This window comes from Vigna unguiculata, chromosome 3, assembly GCF_037176805.1.
Source record: "Vigna unguiculata cultivar grain cowpea cultivar isolate G323 ecotype 2 chromosome 3, ASM3717680v1, whole genome shotgun sequence".
Taxonomy (NCBI): Eukaryota; Viridiplantae; Streptophyta; class Magnoliopsida; order Fabales; family Fabaceae; genus Vigna; species Vigna unguiculata.
Window position 1 is genome coordinate 27,182,272 of NC_140794.1, and position 4,314 is coordinate 27,186,585.

A 4,314-nucleotide genomic window follows, 5' to 3' on the forward strand; every position below is an offset into this window, starting at 1 on the left:
GTTAGTATTCTTCTCCCTTGTTCCTTACTTCTCCACTTCCAATACTTTCATTAGACGTCTATCATTTCTATACCCTTTAGGTGAGAACGATGATCGATCTTTACTGCACGAGTGTCTACTCGCCCCTCTGACTACAGGCCACCACCTGATAGTCCACACGTGGAAATAACTTTGCCACAGCATCTCACCGTTATACCAAGTGGAGGTCCCCGAAACAAACATAAAGTTTGTAACTGTTCCAGACTACCAAAACTCTATCAGAATCACTCTGAAGAGGGCAATCACCCGAACCTCGCCGTACGAGCCACAACTCGCACACTCCACTGGACTTCCTAAACCAACAGGCTACAACCTTGAGTGGTCACGTGTTACCCCAATACAAGATTACACTCATAACTGAGGCCCCAGCCAAAGCATCGCATCATGAACATCCCCTAAAGCTGTGTAGAAACCTTTCCTCGCGCACCATCACCGAACCAAAATCGCTTGGTGCGCATCCCACGTCGCTAGGCACACACTAGGTTCGGACCGCCTGACGGGCATCACACACTGCCAGGCGCCACGCGCCTGCAGCATCATCACTGCACCGTCACCGCTAGGCGGACTCCACCATGCCGTCGGGCGCCACTCGTCGCTACCGCCTGGCGCACCTGCCTTGCGCCGCCAGGCGCCCATCGCCTTCCAAGCCTCCTGTTTCCCTGCCCCGCTTGGCAGAACCCACCTTACCGCCAGGCGCCCTGCGCGTCTAGTGACCACTATCACTGTTTGAGACTCTACAGCCTGGCGACTCGCTCTACGCCGCCAGGCGCCATACCAGTAGTGCCAGACTACTGGTTTTTGACACTTTCCACAGATACCAAAGACCCAATTTCATACCACACACCAATATATATCACAATGTACATCAAGCACGATTCTATACCATATTATTGTCTACACCATCCAATCACACCAATAATAACTTGTAATGCTGCACACACTCTTCATAAAATATGACAACCAATACAGCATATTAGCCACACACCCGATAACCACAAGTTTCATGCATCCCGACCTGTTTACTAAACATAATGTATTCTTTATGTTTCGTAAGTCATATGTTAATTGACCTAAATCTTTAATCATCCAAATTACCCCTTATAGTGTCCAAGTTACTGATTCTCCAATACCAGCGTCCCTTAACCTATTTCCACATACAATTCTGATATAGTTTAATTGCTTATATCCCCATTATCACATAATTGGGCCCAAATTGGTTTACCCCTTCAATAGTTATAGTCAGTTCCCGCATCTGTCAAGTTTCTTCTCACGCTCCATATCTATATACATAATTTTATATACCATAGGTGTAGTTAACTACATATTACCGTCATTCACGAAATAAGGACATATAGCTTCTGCCACTGTGATGTCGCCTGGCGGTGATCACAGTACCGCCAGGCAGCGCATACCAACACCAAAGCTGTCCAGGTTTCCCATCCTCATCATAACCCCATCTAATCCCATATTGCCCATGCAGTATTCATTCCCATTTAATTTCAATTATACACCTCGTACTGAATTCACAGCTGATCTTCTTAACATCAATTTTTATTAACCAGTACATTTTTCATGGCATGCTTCAATCTAAACATTCCACTTTTCCCAGCAAACAAATCATAACCACAGTATCATGAAAGGCAACGAAACTCCATAAATTGACACATCAAGAACCAATTACATAAAGCCAGTCATACACATACATTATCTATTCGATACAGACCCTTCCACGTCACTGACAATCCAACCAAATTGAGAAAAACAACAATAGCATCAACAGCGCCTGGCGGGTCACTCTAAACCGCCAAGCAATGCACCCATCAATCCAGAAACTGGCGCAACTACATGTGCCGCCTGGCGGCAGTTCATGCGCCGCCAGGCGGTTTCTGGAAAAATCCAGAAAACGCGTACCAGACCAAAACTCAAGTATTTAGCAGTTCCATCACGACCCAGAACACATTTTCATATGCTTCAGAAATCAAACACGCAATAAGAACTCCCCTAACCTGGTTTCCTCTGCCAAAATTGAAGATTGCAAGCTTTTTCCTTGATCACCAATGGCCTCCTTTATCTTTCTCTTCCCACTCACCCATTTGCTTCACTCAATTCACCCAATACACTCCCAATTTCGTCCCCTCTGCTCTCACCTCAAGGACAGCTTCACAAAACCCTTCCTCTTACCCTTAATTAGCTTTTTATTGTGCTCTTAATATGGTTTGATTGCACCAAAATGAAAATAGCATTAACCCACAATTAATCATCACTTCATGGCCTACTACCTTCTGTTTCCAGCCACCCTTGCTGCCACATGCCTTAGGGTTTATGTGCCTCTTCACTTCCATGCTAGTGTAGATTTTAACAAAAAGAAAATCATTTTGTTCAAACCAAGGTTTGAACCCCTAACCATGCAAATATTGAGTCAATGTTAACCATCATGCCAATTCATGTTTCATGCTAAACTAACATAACTCAATTACTATATTCTTACTTAACGCGCACATTCATATTATTAAAACAATAATAATTAAATAATACATAAGTGTCTTACATAGGACCCGAACCCAAGTCCTCTTACACAATCAAAGTACTCTCAACCATTTGAGCTAGTATTTTTCCACATCACATCAACCACTATTAAATGCCATAAAGGCTTCCACAACCCGCATTTATTAATTAATTATTTATTTAATTAATTAAATTTCCCAAGTCTTACATTCCCCCCACCTTAAAAATTTTCATCCTCGAAAATTAGTGTTTAGTAAAAAATTAGTTGCGGTTAAGACTATCTCATTAAGTCCTCCATCTCCACGGTCAGATCCGTCATGAACCTAGATCTTGTCAGCTTCCAACACATGCAGTGGGTCTGCAATGTACTCCTGCAATACTTGACCCCTGCATACACATGCCTTTCCTCTAAATTGTAGAATGTCGTCTTTACCCATCCGCTTCAGGAAACACTACACTGTGCCGTCTACAGTCCATAATGACGTGATTGTCCGACAACCAGTCCATGCAAAGTATTACGTCCAGGCCCTCCAACGGTAAACAAACAAGATTCACTTTGAACCTATGTCCTGCCACTTCAATAGGACATTCGGTGCAAACTAAGTTGGTATAACCTTCTCCCGAGGCAGGTGTCGAGACCGCAAGTTTGTACCCCAAATCCTGGACTACTAGTCCTAGTCTACTCACACATTCTTGTGAGATGAACGAGTGAGTAGCTCTAGAGTCAAACAGTACCAAAACATGGTTATCAAACAATAAACATCGGTCAAGTATGAGATTACCTGACTTAGTGGCCTCAATACTAGTTAATGCAAACACCCTCCCCGCTGCTCGAGGTCGATCAGCTATCACCCCGTGCTGCTTCTGCGATGATGGTGTTTCTCCGGTCGCCTTCTTGTTTGGACATTGACTCGCATAATGTCCCATCTTCTCGCACTTGTAGCATTTCACATGTTCATTACTAGCACTTGAACTGCCCGCAGCTTTAGTACAGTTCCTGCGAAGGTGTGGCCCACCGCAGTTATAACATCTCAGGCCTGAAGATGGCGACGAAGGCCTGTCGTATGGCGCCTTCCGATGTCTGGTCTCAGAGGTATTCTTCTACGTCCTCGTGATCCGACTGGATCCAAAGTCTAACTCCTCCACAGTCCTAGCCTGCTCCACCAGAACTGGAAACTCTCTGATTTGTAGCGGCACCAGGAATCTATGCAGCTCGTGCCTCAAGCCTCCCTCAAACTTGCGACAACGCCATTCCTCTGTGATCCCTTGCGAGTAGAATCTCGCCAAGTACTCGAACCGGTCTATGCAAGCCTGTACTGGTTTACTACCTTGTTGCAGTGTCAGAAACTCCACCTCGAGTGCATGTTTTGCTGAGTCTGGAAAATACTTTTCCAGGAACCTCTTCCTAAAGTTTACCCAGTTCACCTCTTCTTGTCAGGTCTGCACTTGTTGCTGCATTCCTGTCCACCAGTACTCAGCATCGCCAACAAGCAGGAAAGTGGCGAAATTCAACTGTTGTGCCTCTATGCACTGCAGTACTCTAAATATCTTCTCACACTCCCTAAGCCAAGCATCAGCCTCATCAGGGGTAGCTTTGCCGTTGAACTTGGATGGCTTGTGTTTCAGAACATGCTCCATAGTCACCGCTCTAGTGGGTGGCACTATGGCTCTAGGTTGTGCCGCAACAGGCTGCATGGCATCAACCATTCTGTGGATCGCTTGGGCAATCTCATCGGCACCTGCATCACTTCTTCTTCTCCTATTCGCCAT

The 4,314-nt window shown here is 45.1% G+C and overlaps 1 protein-coding gene across 1 annotated transcript; it reads right to left on the minus strand.

The window, feature by feature from the left end:
- Positions 1-2,973: 2,973 nt before the first annotated feature.
- Positions 2,974-4,314, minus strand: LOC114175234 (uncharacterized). Its single transcript, XM_028060003.2, has 3 exons — positions 4,013-4,314; positions 3,650-3,949; positions 2,974-3,541 (listed from the first exon to the last, which is right to left on the minus strand). The coding sequence occupies exons 1-3, from the start codon at positions 4,312-4,314 to the stop codon at positions 2,974-2,976; spliced, it is 1,170 nt and encodes a 389-aa protein (XP_027915804.2).

What these genes read in the sequence shown, in the direction of transcription:
- LOC114175234 (XM_028060003.2), bottom strand. Translation starts at nt 4,314, where the DNA reads ATGGCGAATAGGAGAAGAAGAAGTGATGCAGGTGCCGATGAGATTGCC. An exon ending in GTTGGCGATGCTGAGTACTG is followed by an intron (nt 3,950 to 4,012) that starts GTGGACAGGAAT and finishes GGTAAACTTTAG; the next exon opens with GAAGAGGTTCCTGGAAAAGT. An exon ending in TCCAGTCGGATCACGAGGAC is followed by an intron (nt 3,542 to 3,649) that starts GTAGAAGAATAC and finishes ACACCTTCGCAG; the next exon opens with GAACTGTACTAAAGCTGCGG.